Here is a 15584-nt window from a genome sequence, read left to right on the forward strand (position 1 = left end):
CGGAGCTGTAGCCACCAGCCTATGCCAGAGCCACAGCAACGCAGGATCCGAGCCGCGTCTGCAACCTACACCACAGCTCACGGCAATGCCAGATCCTTAACCCACTGAGCAAGGCCACGGATCGAACCCGCAACCTCATGGTTCCTAGTCGGATTCGTTAACCACTGAGCCACGAGAGGAACTCCACCAGTCTCATCTCTTGCTCCTCTCCACTCCCCACTTAACTACACTAAACTTCTTTCAGATCTTTAATCAGGCCTTCTGAGCTTTCTTCTCACTTGCTGTTCCATCTACCTGTAATACTCTCCCCTCTCTCCCTTTCCTGTTCTTTCTAATTTCTATCATCTTTCAGTTCTCCCCTTTAAAATGACTCCCTGAGGGCCTTCCCTGCCACCTAGCCTTAGTCAGATCTCCATTACGTGTTTGCACATGATAATGACTTTATTGTCATTATTATGTCTTTTTTTTTTTTTTGGCTATTTCTTGGGCCGCTCCCGCGGCATATGGAGGTTCCCAGGCTAGGGGTCAAATCAGAGCTGCAGCCACCGGCCTACGCCAGAGCCACAGCAACGCGGGATCCCAGGCACGTCTGCGACCTACACCACAGCTCACGGCAACGCCGGATCGTTAACCCACTGAGCAAGGGCAGGGACCGAACCCGCAACCTCATGGTTCCTAGTCGGATTCGTTAACCACTGAGCCACGATGGGAACTCCCTATTTATTTAATATATCCATCCCCTACCAGACTATAAGCAAATGAGGGAATGGACTATGGATTCCTTTGCTTTAACATCAAAAACTGTACTCATCAGGCCCTCAAAGAGATACTCAGTCAATTATTAGGTTAACCAATTCATTTATACTGCTATAGTTTTATAATTAGCATACATTAATATATATCATTTAATTTTTTAAATTTTTCATATTTGTTGTATATGTTATTATTAGATAAGATTAAAGATGAGCCAGACAATATCTAGCCTTAAGAAGCATAGAGTCTAACAGGGACAATCAGCTCTGTTTCTGGACTAAAGGACAGAAAAAGAAACCTACTAAAAGAAAAGTATAAAACGCAATATTTTTTTGAGTAAACGGCATTTGAGTTACGCCTGACAACATGATTTTATAATACATTCCATAGCTATGCAATTTCAAAACACCATTAACATTAATAAAAGTTTAAAAGTTACCAAATTATTAAGATTTAATTCATTCATTCATTCATTTAGTCACTTGATAAAATTGACTGAGTTCCTACAGTATAATTATTCACTCTTCCATGTGCTAGAAACAACACAAGAAACAAAAATATATTAAATCCTTGTTCTGATGCAGCTCACAATCTGAGGGTTTTTTTCCTCATGAGCACAAATATTTACAGAATCTATAAAAACAAAAGGACTTTTTAGGTCATAATTATTAAATCAAACATTTACCATCCACTTTAGGAAAATTTTTTAAAAAAAATGAATGATGTAGATGTGGGTTAGAATACAGAGCATAAGTTTCCAGAAAAGAGATTTAAGAAATACTGCTTCCTCAGCTCTAATAATGTATTCCTCAAAAGATAAATACTGTCCAGATGTCAAGAATATCCATGAGTAGCTTATCAGTTTTCTCCCACTTTGAGATGCTGAAGATGAAATAAATGCAAGGTTCATACAAAGAAATATATTTCCAAAATAACTGCAAGGTTCATATAAGGAAATATATTTCCAAAATGCTGTTATATTTGACATCACAAGCGTAATGTTGAGCTCCCTGAGGACAAATACTCTTTATAAATCTCCTTGGCTTAACCTGTCTTAATTTTAGATTTTGCATTTCCTATGTGGTATCTGATGATTTACTACCACTGCAGTGGGTTATGAAATAGGGCTTAAGGAGAAGAGTAAAATAATAAAGAGTTTCTGTTGTAGCTCAGTGGTAACAAATCCTACTAGTAGCCATGGGAATGCCAGTTCAATCCCTGTCCTTGCTCAGTAAGTTAAGGTTCCAGCATTGCCATGAGCTGTGGTGTAGGTCACAGGTGTGGCTGCGGCGTAGGCTGGCCGCCATGGCTCTGATTCAACCCCTAGCCTGGGAACTTCCATACACCAAAGGGGCAGCCCTAAAAAAAAAAAAAAATAGCCAACATCATCAACACACAAGACTGTCACATGTGTGTTCACCATGGAGGGAGAAGCAATGGGAAAAGACTTGGGATGAGAGTCAAAACACTGAGGTTTGGGGCCCAAATCCACCACTAATTAGGCAGATGACCTTCAGCAACTCATTGAATGTTGCTCTCCTTAGTTCCCTCATCCAAAAAACTATGTGTTAGGCTAGATAACCTTAAAGTACCTAGGCTGAAGACCATGACATCATTGCCAATTTACCCAACTCTCAGTTCATAAAGGCTAAGTCTTAACATCACAAGCCTTCTTCAAATGCGTGCAGAATTTAAAGAACCATGCCCCTGCAAAATCTAGCATGAAGATACATTGTCATTTTAAGACATCTACATTTTATTAAAAATGAACCCAAATAGGTATTCTAATCAACAATTTCTAATGTAGAAAGAGCTAGAATACAAGCTATCATCACAATATTTTGCTTCCTTCCTATAGTTGTGAATCACCATTTTCATTCTTATTAAATTATCAAGCTTCCTTCATTACCTTCTAAACAATAACATAAAAACTACTAAGTTAACTTATTCTAAAATTAAATCTCAGAAAACTAACAGTCTGTTGAAAATGCAACAAGAATTATCAATTTCATCCTGCAAAGAATAGTCTCATAATACAAAGGTAGAAATGAGACAACTGAAATTATTCTTCGCAAATAAATAGAAAATAAACTTAGAACTTATAACACAATTTAGAACTTATAACACCTCAGAATTCAAGTGAAAGGAATAAATCAATAGACACTTATCAACAAATAAACCAAAATCAATTAATAATCTTTTCTCCTTAGGGATATTTGGACATATGTCATTAAAAGAACTACTTCCAAATGCCAATGTAATACTGCTTTTAAATGATAATGACCAAAAGTAATTTAATTACTTGCTGACTAACTAAAGCACTGGAGAAGAGAGACATCTGTAAGGATTATGCAAAACAAGCTTAATAACAAACTTGGGCATATCAGCAGGAGCATCTTTCATTAAGTATTCCAATCTATTTAAAGAAAGAAATTTCATTAAACAAATGTTTATAAATTTGTTATTTTTGCTTTCTGACATGGACAAAGACTTTTTTAGCAAATATTAATATCCCATTTTTGAAAAATGCAGTCCTAGGCGAAGGAAGAGAAGATGATAACGATCTTCATAATATTTAAGGTATTCATTCAGTTGTTACATAGATTCTTTGACACATCTCTTTAAAACATACTAGAGCATTATATCCTGCCTAGAAATTCCATCTAAAATTGGAGTTACAGACTCAGAAACTATATTCTAAGAAAATGTATCTGTAGGATATTGTAAGACCTTCAAGAGCAAGAAGACATGAATGTAGCTAGTGTATAAATGTTATTTAGGCATTGGATTACCTGGGCAATGATACCTTCCTATCATGGTATTATATCCTAGGAGAAACTCTACAACCCACTGCCCGGGCCCCATCAATCTGTGGGCTTTGTGTATGTACATACATAAATTCAACATTTATAAAGCACCTAAAAAATGTGACCAGAATTATTAAGACAAAGAATAATGACACACAGCCCCTGCCCTCAAGAAAGTTTCACAGTTAATGGAGCAGAATAATTATAAGACAGTGTGGTAAGTATAATGATGTTAGAAATCACAACTGAAGCTATTAAGGGACATCTAATTCAGCTGGTGGTAAGTAAACACTTCCTAGGAGAGTGAATATCTAAAGACAGATTTAAAACAGAGAAATTAGTCAAGAAAGGGCTAGGGTATTAGTTAGAAAAGGGCTGGGATGAGATTCAAGAGAGGAAGGTAGAGGTTAATAAGCAAAAGCACAGAGGCAAAGGAATAGTACAGTTTCCTATGGGAACTAAAGCAAGTCAATGTACTGCTAGATACACAATTCATAAACTATGAGGTAAAGATAGGAAAAAATAAAACTGGTGAAATGGGTAGGGATCATAATCATACAGAGAGCCTAGCATGATGTAATAGATTTTAACCTTAGCCCAGGGATGTTCCAAATATTTCAGAAATTAAACTATCGTTTTCTAATAGAAAGCTTCCATAAGATAACAACATGTTAAAAAACAGTCCATAAAAACAGCTGAAGGGTGAGAGGGCATATCCATGCTTAGCCTACACACTGTAAGGGCAGATGGAAAATCACAGTTGTTAGAGACAAGTATAGGTAAACTAGATAGTCGGTAATAATATATACACACTACTGTATAAAATAGATGACTAACAAGCACAGGAAAATCTACTCAAAAGTTTGTAATAACCTATTTGTGAAAAAAGAATGGGTATATCTATATGTATAACTGATTCACGTTGCTGCACACCTGAAACTAATATAGCACTGTAAGTCAACTATGCTTCAATAAAATTTTTTTTAAAGTTATGTTTAAAAAATAAAATAAAAAAAATAAAATAATCAACAAGGACCTACTGCATAGCACAGGGAACTCTACTCAATGTTCTGTAATAACCTACATGGGAAAAGATTTTGAAAAAGGATACATATATATGTGTAACTGAATCACTTTGCTGTACATAACATTGCAAAATCAACTAGACTCCAACATAAAAAGGAAAGAAAAAAATATTTTTAAAAAGAAAATCACAGTTGTGGTGACTTAAGCAAGGGAGTGATACAATAAGATCTGTTTTCCTAATATGTCATCTTGTTGGATGCTTAGAGAATGGCCTTGAGCAGAAAATGAGATGGGAGGCAGAGATGCCAGTTAGGAACAGGTGGCATCAGCCACAAAAAGAGATGACCACTTGAGCCAGTGCTATGGTAGTAAGGTCAGAAGAAAGCTATGAGGACCATCAGAGGCCTTGGTGAAGCTAAACTAACAACACATGGTGGCGGCTATTTGGTCTTAGTTGGCAGTACTGCTTCATCTCAACTGGCATTGGTTTCTAATGGAGAGATTAACTTGCTAATTAATTTCCAGAGGGAAAAACTTGTTTACCATATGTACCAGGCAGTAGTTTACTGAAAAAAAAAAAATATATATATATATATATTTTTTTTTTTTGCTTTTTAGGGCTATACCCACAGCACGTGGAAGTTCCCAGGCTAGGGATTGAATAGGAGCTACGGCTGCCAGCCTACGCCACAGCCACAGCAACGCAGGATCTGAGTCATGTCTGCGACCTACACAACAGCTCATGGCAACACTAGTTCCTTAACCCACTGTGCGAGGCCAGGAATTGAACCCGCATCCTCAGAATTCCTAGTCGGGTATGTTAACCACTGAGCCACTAAGGGAACTCCATTTACTAAATATTTCTAATCAACATTCCCAACTAATCAATGCCTGGCTTCTTTAATAGTGGCTTTTCTCATATTCAGTATTTCAACAATCAGTAAATCTGGCAGGATTTTTTATCTCTTACTCTTAAAAAGAAAATAGAAAACTGCTGCTCTAAGATATTTCCTTTCTTCAAGAGAAAACACTACAGTCAAGGCAGCTTGAAAAAAAAAAAAAAAACCTCTAAAATCAGCATATACAATTTCATCTCCTTCATCTATTTCACGTTACATTACCTTTCAGGGCATTGTTGGAAAAAAGCTGTCAGCTGCTGTAAAAGTACTGGCCAGCAATCAGGTCTGTGTTCAAGCACAGTGATCAAAGGCTGAGGATGGTTTCTGGAAAACATAGAAAAGTCACATTGGAAGCTGTCATTTTAGGACTACAGATTCTTAATATGGAAATATAGCAACAAAAAAGGCACTACTGTCTAGAAACTTTTTTCCAGGATTTGTAATTGTCACAAAACTATCATTTTTTGCATTTGTCGCAGAGTTGGCTCATTAGAACTATTTTTTTTTCTTTATCTATTTTCCAGAAAACAAAATAAACCTGAGTCTTAGAGACACAAATTTGACAGCAGATTCTGCCATTTAATAGCCGTATAACTTTAACCAAGCTCCTGTCCATTCTCTTGATGCCTTCATTCTTGGAAATCACAGGCTACCTCCTCCTCCCGCTGATCTCGTTCCAAACCTGGAAAGTCCCATTTCCTCTAACCTGTAAGCATTATCTCCCCTTCTCTGTTCCCACTTACTCCATTCTTCCCCATATATGTCTCTGTGTTCCCCTAGTATACGTAAGATGAGGAAAATAAAATATTTCTTCCATCTCAAATAATAAACTCTCCAAACTAAAAATTCTTGAGAAGTTCCTATTGTGGCCCAAAGGGTTAAGAACCCAACTAGTATCCATGAGGATGCAGGTTCGATTCCTGGCCTCACTCAGTAGGTTTAAGATCCATAGGTCACAGATGTGGTTCAGATGCCATGTTGCAGTGGCTGTGGCATAAGCCTACAGCTGCAGCTCCAATTTGACCCCTGGAACTTCCCAGCACCTGGGAACTTAACCTACCGTGCCATAGCAAGAACTCCCACTCTTAAATCTTAATATTTAACCTAATAATATAGCACTAGCAATATTAAAAAAACAAAAACTAAAAGACCAGACCATCAGTCACATTCAGATGATTTTTTAAAACTGCCATTTAGGTGGCTCTCAAAATATGATTGCCTTACCAGCAATATGCTGACATCACCTGGGAACTTGTTAGAAATGCAAATAAATTCTCAGGCCCCAGCCCAGACCTAATAAATAGCTCTCCGGACAACTGTGATGCATTGCTATATAGCAGTGGTTCTCAACCCTGGTTGCAATGTTAGATTCATCTGTGGAGCTCTTTTAAAATATCAATACCAAGGCTTCAGTTATATTGGGGTTGCCAAGAGTGGAGCCCATGCATTAGTAATTTTTAAAAACTCTTCCAGCAATTCTAATGTGTTGCCAATGTTGAAAACCACTACAAGTAAAAAACCACAAAAGAGAGAGGTTAGGAGTTGGGAAGTTTTCTGATTTTATTTTTTTCTTAAACAGAAAAGTATGGCAGATCCATCACCCTGGAACATTCATGTTAAACACCTCTCCGACACTACTACACAGTTTCTGGGGTATATTAACACAATCTTTTTATTTTCTCCTCATCCTCACCTAATCTATCAGACACTAACTTCTCATGCTGGCAGCCTCCTGTTTGTTAAAGCACAGGCTATTTCTGACTGATCAGATTACTGCCATTTTTAAGGGATCACTCCAAGCAACATTTTATGCCAAAACTCAAAAATCCTATCAAAATCACATTTCCAAATTCCAAACGCTTTGGCAGTTAAACCTATCTAGAATTTGCTTCTGCTCTACTTGCTACAGTTATTAAGAAACAAATGTTACAAATCCTAAAAGCCTCTGGGCTGTGTCACATCAGCTGAACTTTGTAGATTATGAATTCAGTAGGTCATGTTCAAGTAAACATGAAGAAAAAGGAAAGAACAGCAACTGTAATTATGCTAGCTATAGGTTTTCCTTCTAACAAGCACCATATTGAAAGGAAGAGCATCAGATAAGATCAGACATTAATCCTCCAGGTAATGCTGGTATTCATGATTTAAGAAGAAAATCCAACAAGTTACCACACTGTTTTTGTGTGATCATAAAGCACTTAAGTGCTTTTCAATATTCCTCCCTTGTAAGTCATCCTACCCCTTCCTACTCCTCACATTCCCTCAAAAAAAAAAAAAAACTATTAAGAATCTACCTCCTTTTTAATAGTTAGTTTTGTTTATTAAATCAGATCATCATGGCTGTGACCACAGCATGCAGAAGATCCAGGGTTAAGGACTGGATCTGAACCCGTGCCACAGCAGCAACCCAAGCCACTGCAGTGACAACGCCAGGTCCTTAACCTACTGTACCAGAGGAGAACTCCATGGAGACAGTAATTTTAAAATAGGATTAGAAATGATGCATATATAGCAAACAATTCTATTATAATTCAGTTTCTACTTCACTGAGTTTGTGGGATGCACTCAAATTTTCCCAAGCTTTGTTGTTTTGTTTTGTTTTTTTTACCTGCGGCATATGGAAGTTCCAGGGCTAGGGGTCCAATCAGAGCTACAGCTGCCAGCATAAGCCACAGCCACAGCAACATGGGATCCAAGCTGTGTCCGCAATCTACACCACGGCTCGCCACAATGCCATATCCTAAACCCACTGAGCGAGGGCAGGGATCAAATCCACATCCTCATGGATACTAGTCGGATTTGTTTCCACTGAGGCCCAAGGGGAACTCCCACTCAAGTTTTGTTGCCGTGAAATTAAAGTGTTTTGCTAGCTTTTGGGTTTAGCAAATTCTATTTATCTCAGGCTTAAACTCTAAAGATGAGATTAAATAGAATATAGAATAGGGATTTATCCAGATTAATTACTGACTTAGACATCTAGATAATTAACTTTTCCAGAGAATTGATTATGTCAGATCCAAGTGGAAATATTGCAGGAATAATACACAATATTGATTCCAAGAAGTTGAAAACCTTGAGGGAGAAAGGAAGTCCAAATTAAGAACACTGAATATTACTGCTGATTAATATTGATTACCAATATTATACTATTTCAGCTGAGCACAGCTAAACTAAAATCAATTATAATTGCCCAAATTTTTGTTTTAATACTTTAAGCATAATGAAGCAAAAAGCCAAAATTTTCCCTTGTGAATCATTAAACTGGCATGTGAATGCACAATAAAATAATACATAAAGCTTTGTACTTTATAGAATGGGTATATTTTTTAATCTACTTCATTGTGCAACTGCCATATGTAAGAGTTTCCCAATCTTGACAATACTGATGTCTGGAGTCAGATAATTCTTTGTTTGGGGGGTTATCCAATGCACCATAGAACATTTGGCAGCATTCCTGGTTTCTATCTGCTAGATGCTATCTTAGCATCTATCTATCTTAGTCATGACAACCAAAAATGTCTCCAGATATTACCAAATGTCCCCTGGGGAGCAAAACTGCCCCTGGTTAGGAACCACCACATTAGGCAAAATTGACAAGCATTATTTGAGGCACAAAACTTGACTAAAAAATGGTACCAGCCTTGAGTTATTTAGAAAGACTATGACCCTACCTTCATCCTTATTTACACTGAACCAAAAGCAATCAATCAATCACATTCAAAATTTGAAGTTTCTTATGGAAACATAACCATCAAACATTAGGAGCACAAGAGTAACAGTACAGTAGAAACTAGAAGACTTAAAATGGGAAACAAATATAAAATTATTCCTTTGCAAAATACAGAATCATATTCCAAAATAAGCAAGAGTATTCAATATTATGCATACTAATTTGAGTATGGTAGAAAATAGAGTTATTTTCCTATTTAAAGTATTATAACTAGACCATTCAAAATGTCATAAGGCTAAACATAGTTCACTCGATATATTCAAGGACTGATTCTTAAATTTACAGATTATTCAAGATTTTTCTTTTCTTTCTTCTCACTCACTGCTTGTTAGTCATTCCACTTATTTCAAGTAATTACAACTGAGAAAGGTCAGGGTAAATGGAAGAAACCACAACTTAGAGTCAACTGTTCTCTTCATTAGAAGTACTGTTAATCAAAAAAAGAAATAATGTGGTACAAAAAGAGACCAAAACAAACCTGGGTTATGCCTTAAAATAGCAATTATTCCCAAACCTGCTATTCAAGGTATAAAAAAGGTAAGTTGACTATAACACGTGATTCAAAATGATAGTTGTAGTAAACATACAACCTGATCACTTGTAAATTTACCAATGGCAGGCAATAAGGTCTACAAGTTTTGAAATATAGACACAAATGTGGGATACTGCCATCATCATTTACAAAAGCAGTGCCTACATAGCATCACCCGAATCATTTACTGTTATGCTGCCACATCCACATCTCGGAAAAAACTAGGAGTGGAGAGGTGAGGTGAAACAGTGGAGGGAAAACATTGAATTAAGAGTTCCAAGTTCACCTTCTGCCTCTGCAACAAATTGCGTGAGCTCAGGCAAGAGAATTAACCTCTCTGGGGTAAAGTTTCTTCATCTGTAAAATGAGGAAATCAGACTAAGTACCTTCCAGTGCTCAAGTTCTATAACCTATGCCACCCATTAAAGCCCTAACCTTTGTACAGTTCAGGACCAGAGGTGGAACCAAACACCGTAAAGGCAGAAAGCAGTGAAGATGCTCTCAACAACTAATAAGTCTATGCCAAGCTTAAATGACTCTAAGGCCAGTGTCTAATAAAAATCTAATGGCTCAAAACAGAGGCCTCCTATTTTTATCTCAAAGAAATAAATCATCCTATATTTTTATTTCAGAGAGAAGTACAGGGCTAGAGGCAGAAAAAGCACACAGAAACTTTTAAATCATAATTTCCGACCTCGAGACATCCAATAGATTCCTCTTTCTTCTTAAAAGAGAGTAACTTGTTTCTAAAGATTAAAATAAATGCGAACGAGGCAACCAGGTCACCCCTCCTTGGCCTCTGGTGCCTCTAATTTCTCCTTCACTGTGTAGTTTTTGTTGTTGTTGTATTGTTATTGTTTTTCTGCCATAGATGAGCCAATTTGTTTATGTTCTTTGGTACTTTTCCATTTCATGATATGAACATGGTTTAACTCCCATTTTAAGCAAAGCATTTAACACAGTACCTAGCACACAGAGTACCCCATAAACAGGATACTATTCTGATTGTCATGCAGATAAACCTGTATTTTAAACCAGAGCATAAGCAGCTTGAAAGCTGAGTCCATGTCTTATTCTTTTTGTGTTTCCCCTTTCAGTGCCAAATGCCCATCTATAATAAACATAACAAACACACACACTTTCCCCAAAGCACTTCTTTAACCTCTTTGAAGGGATCATGAAAAACCAACTAGTCACAATCCCTCTAAATTCATTGTTTCAAAGTCCACATTGTTCAGAGAAAAAAAAGCACAAAGGAAGCATGCAGTGCTCCCTACCCTTTAATAACACTGTCAACAACACAGAGCAGTACATGCATCTTAACAGAACAGAGCAGGGGGAGGAATAAAAGATAAATTCGTGGTTCCACCAGACTAGCACAGAGGCAACGATAAAATAAGGTACGTAACTAGATTCACCTTCCAAGTATAAATACATCAATCTTAATAGAAAAGACAAAGTGAAAAAAATTAGTCTTGTGGTAGGCAAATCAAAAAGCAAAAGTTATTTGTAACCTTCAGGCCACCTAAACCTTTCTGCTACATCTCTGAATATAGGAAAGCTATGATTTGATTTACATCATAAATTCAGCAATAGACACAGATTGCCTTTTCTGTGTGAGGAAACAATGCCTGCAGTCACCGTGCATTTTCATGTATGCAGCTGTGACCCTGGCGCTTTCAGAAGCACAGCATAGCACTTACTACATCAAATATGCATTTTAAAAGCATTTCTCTACCTGCTCTGAATTTTGATTTGAAAGTACTGGTTGGAAGCCAAAATAAGATTAAAAAAAAAAAAAAAAACTCTGCAGGTTTTAAGATTAAAATGCATAATAAAAATTAAGATTCCACAATGACTATTACTACAAAAAAGAAAAATTAAACAATAATTTTGAATCATTATCTACCCTAGAGTGTTTTTAGATAAATTCATTTTATCCTTTCCATACAAGCTTCCAGAAAAAGAAGACCTGGAGCAAAAATGATTTTAATTTTGACATTTTTGCCTAATTTCCTTTTTTCTTTGGGTCTATAAGGCAGATAGGGAAAGATAAGATTTCTTTGAAAATAGACTTCATATCACAATAGTTCTGTCCCCACAATGAACCTTTAACAGGATCTCTATTTTGAGAGGCAGGGTTTTAATGCAAAGGTGTCTGCCAATGTCAGAAGTCTGGAAGTATTTTAGGTACAAGGTGGCTGGGGGAAGCATACAGATACTTAAGAGTCCAAAACTTTATCTTTTTTTTTTTTTTTTTTTTGCCATTTCTTGGGCCACTCCTGTGGCATATGGAGATTCCCAGGCTAGGGGTCCATTCGGAGTTGTAGCTGCCAGGCTATGCCAGAGCCACAGTAACTCGGGATCCTAGCCGTGTCTGCGACCTACACCACAGCTCACGGCAACGCCGGATCGTTAACCCACTGAGCAAGGGCAGGGATGGAACCCGCAACCTCATGGTTCCTAGTCAGATTCGTTAACCACTGCGCCACAATGGGAACTCCCAAAACTTCTAATATTAAGTTACATCTATGGTTGGGGAAAAAAAAAAAAAACAGAGACAATAGACTAATAAGGCAAAAAGTACATTTTATGCTCCTAAAGACATTTATCAGCAAACCAATTTTAAAATTACACATCCAGATTTAGAGGAATCTATAACGCATTTGCTAGTGGCATTTGCTAACTGGAAGACTGCACAATATATGTAGAATATTCCTTAGGTCTGATTTTAAATCCCAAGTATAAACTCCAGGTGATAGGAACCATAAACTGTGAACTAAGACTTCCCTGAGTGGGAAAGAGGAGAAAAAAGGGGGGAAGTGAAAAACAAAGTAGAACATGCAGAAAGAACCAACCTGAAAAAGACAGATGGCACATAGAAAGTATTGGCTACCCTTTCTATTACCGCCCTACCTTCTTTCTTATCTTCAACTCTACTGGGTTTTTGTTTTTGTTTTTGTCTTTTGTTGTTGTTGTTGTTGCTATTTCTTGGGCCGCTCCCGAGGCATATGGAGGTTCCCAGGCTAGGGGTCGAATCGGAGCTGTAGCCACCAGCCTATGCCAGAGCCACAGCAACACGGGATCCAAGCCGCGTCTGCAACCTACACCACAGCTCACGGCAACGCCGGATCGTTAACCCACTGAGCAAGGGCAGGGACCGAACCCGCAACCTCATGGTTCCTAGTCGGATTCGTTAACCACTGCACCATGACGGGAACTCCTCTACTGGGTTTTTTAAGGGACAGATCTGACACTGATACTCCCTTCTTTGCCATCTTCTTTTTCTTGATTTTTCTGCACAAATTTTTACTTATCCATTTAAACAAGAATTCACAAGCCCCCTGAAATTAAATGTGAAGTTTTGAGTACACATAAGTATATACATCTTCTAGGGGAAGGTCCAAAACTTTCATGAGATTCTCAAAGAAGGATTGACCTCTCCCCTAAAAAAGCATAAGTGCTAGTAAATTAAAGCTAAGTAAACCTAAGGTAATTGCTGCTGTTCAGCCTTGCTAAATTCTCACTTCCAAAAAAAACTGTAAAATGAGCACTATTGCCCCAAAAAGTTATTCATGATGTTCCCAGAAATAGTGACTCCCTAACTATGGAGGTTTTTGTAACTTCAGCAAAACACAATATATTAATGCATTTTACTGGTTCCAATTCCTTATGGCAGCTTGATTGTATAGTATAGACGATTTTAATTATGGTGTCATGCTTCCTTTATGTTAAGTAAAACCAAACATCTAAAACATAAAGGATCCTTTTAAATAACATATGCAATTATTGAAATAATCAGCTCTCCAAAAAGCAAAATGCTCATTTTGACAACAGAAACATATGTTAATAGTTGATGGTTGATTTTCTTTTTAAGTGTTAGAAGATTCTAAGCAACCTCATTAGGAAATAATAAAAGTAATAAGGAAATCTGCATAGAGATGAAAAACAATAACAACTAATCTTAATTAAAAACTAGGACACATTTTCAGCAGCTTAAAAAAAGTAGTTTATGTTTAGTAATAAATGTAAAGAACAAAAAATGCTAAAAATTCATTGAATGTGGTAAGCATACAAAAATACTACAGAATAAATAAAATGAGACATATCCCTGAAATGGATTACTATTCAGCCATGAAAGGAATGAGGTATTGATCATGCTATAACATAGATGAAACTTGAAAACATCATGCTAAGTGGAAGAAGCCCAGACATTAAAGGCCTCATATTATATGATTCTATTTATATGAAAGGTTCAAAAGAGGCAAATCCACTGATAAAAAAAGTAGCATTTTATTTCTAGTGATGGGAGGTATTGGGAATGACTGCTAATGAGTATGAGATTCCTTTGGGGGGGTGATAAAAATATTCTGGAACTAGACAGTAATAATTGTTAAACAACTCCATGAATATAATAAAAACCACTGACGCACACTTTAACAGAGTGAATTTTATGGTATATATATCTCAATAAAAAACATTAAAAATATTCTAAACTTAACTCAGCCATATACTATTTATTTATTTATTTTGCATTTTAGGGCCACACCAGCTGTGGCTTAGGGTTGAATTGGAGCTACAGTTGCCAGCCTACACCACAGCCAGAGCAATGCGGGATTCAAACCGCCTCTGTGTCCTACACCACAGCTATCGGCAATGCTAGATCCTGGACCCATTGAGCGAGGCCAGGTATGGAACCCACATCCTCATGGATACTAGTTGGATTTGTTTCCACTGCACCACAATGGGAACTCCCAGCCATATACTATTTTAAATCTAATTAACCTCTTCTCAATTTTCGAAAAATTCCTATGTAACATGTGAAGTATACTTCCAATATAAATAATTACAATAACTTAGATTTTCCTCACAAAGGAAATAAGTTCAAATCAGAATGTCATTTATTACCTCAACATCCATGGTTAACAGCTTAACTGTGCCCAGTTTATTTTTTTTTTATTATGCCCATTTTAAAGATGCAGATATGGGAGGAAAGAAAGTTGTGTCTTTTTCTAATGTCATTATGAAATATCATAACATTGTTTTGTTTTTTACCATTTGTGTAGTGATTTCCAAACCCTATTTCCTCTCCCTCCCTTGAACACTAAGTTCCAGGCACCCTGCCTCCTGCTAGCTCCTCTAAGGCACCTGGCTCTTTCACATAGCAACAGCAAGGTACATGATTTGCTCTGGATCTGAAATGTTCTTCCTGCTCTCATGGCTGACTCCATCTCACCCAGCAAAATGGATACAAGAGAAAATACAAAAAGAATTTAATGCTGAGGAGGAGCTAGATACCAAAATTAAAACTGGGGGGAGTTCCCTTCGTGGCTCATTGGTTAACAGACCCAACTAGGATCGGTGATGATGCGGGTTTGATCCCTGGTCTCGCTCAGTGGGTTAAGGATCCAGCATTGTCATGAGCTGTGGTATAGGTCGCAGATGCCACTCAGATCCCATGTTGCTATGGATGTGGTGTAGGCCAGAGTTGTAGCTCTAATTCAACCCCTAGACTGGGAACCTCCATGTGCTATAGATGTGGCCCTAAAAAGAAAAAAAAAAATTAAAACTGGGGCTACCATTGGCCATCCACAACCACAAAGTGGTCTTAGCGCACAGTGTGTCAGTATTTACCCTGGGACTTACTCTGGTTTCTGTTTGATGGCCCTAAAGGATGAACACATGTACCTTATGAGATAAGTGAAAAAAATCGATATGAATTACAAAGTACCTCAGCCTTGAGGACACACATCTTTAAGTTCTTAAAATTAACTCTTCATTTAAATAAACTCAAAACACTGCACAAACAGATGCCAAAATACACACAGAGTATATAA

General features: G+C 37.2%; 1 protein-coding gene across 3 annotated transcripts in view; it reads right to left on the reverse strand.

The window, feature by feature from the left end:
- The window catches only part of FOCAD (focadhesin), a 312911-nt gene that overhangs the window by 238167 nt on the left and 59160 nt on the right, over positions 1 to 15584 (reverse strand). For all 3 annotated transcript variants that reach the window (XM_047767584.1, XM_047767582.1, XM_047767583.1), the window contains one exon: positions 5708 to 5809. In XM_047767584.1, coding sequence (XP_047623540.1) covers positions 5708 to 5809 — 102 coding nt within the window. The remainder of the gene's footprint in view (positions 1 to 5707; positions 5810 to 15584) is intronic.

The sequence above is a fragment of the Phacochoerus africanus genome, chromosome 2, assembly GCF_016906955.1.
Source record: "Phacochoerus africanus isolate WHEZ1 chromosome 2, ROS_Pafr_v1, whole genome shotgun sequence".
Taxonomy (NCBI): domain Eukaryota; kingdom Metazoa; phylum Chordata; class Mammalia; order Artiodactyla; family Suidae; genus Phacochoerus; species Phacochoerus africanus.